This window comes from Penaeus monodon, chromosome 15 (genome assembly GCF_015228065.2).
Source record: "Penaeus monodon isolate SGIC_2016 chromosome 15, NSTDA_Pmon_1, whole genome shotgun sequence".
Lineage (NCBI taxonomy): Eukaryota > Metazoa > Arthropoda > Malacostraca > Decapoda > Penaeidae > Penaeus > Penaeus monodon.
In genome coordinates, this window is record NC_051400.1 from 40,380,405 (window position 1) to 40,380,918 (window position 514).

Here is a 514-nt window from a genome sequence, read left to right on the forward strand (position 1 = left end):
GTGACCAAATCATGCCTGGAGCCATTTCAATGTGAGATGTAGTATTTTTGAGACAAAACAAATTTGGAAATTCTTCACGAAATCCAGTTTACCTTGGAGGAATGGTACACATGCACAATTACCAAATAAATGAACATAATTATGCACACATTTGTATATATTTCAATATAATGTGCATACCGTATAACAGTGTAATAAACCCCATTTCCTCAGTGTGGGTCATCCTCCTGGCGCAGACTGTTACCAGAACTCTCCTCTAAGTGGTCAGCAGGTCAGCGGGGAGTCAGCATCGTCAGCGTGAGGCATCCCTTATCTCGTCTCGTATCTGCATATAGGTAAGCCTTGCCATGCTTAAGTAATTAATGGACTATATTTTTGTGAAGAATGATGTGTTGGGTATTTTACCGATGTCGACATTTCGAAGTTCAAAGTTGGTCCCATGTCCATGTGCACGTAGGAGACATGTTCGTTGAGAAACATGCTTACTAAGCCGCGGGATGATGCGGTAGGGAGG

At 42.2% G+C, this 514-nt stretch overlaps 1 protein-coding gene across 1 annotated transcript in view; it reads left to right on the forward strand.

Annotated features, from left to right (window-relative positions):
- LOC119582368 overlaps positions 1-514 on the forward strand; it is a 3,920-nt gene that overhangs the window by 2,443 nt on the left and 963 nt on the right. Inside the window, exon 3 of the mRNA XM_037930581.1 lies at positions 214-335. Coding sequence (XP_037786509.1) covers positions 214-335 — 122 coding nt within the window. The remainder of the gene's footprint in view (positions 1-213; positions 336-514) is intronic.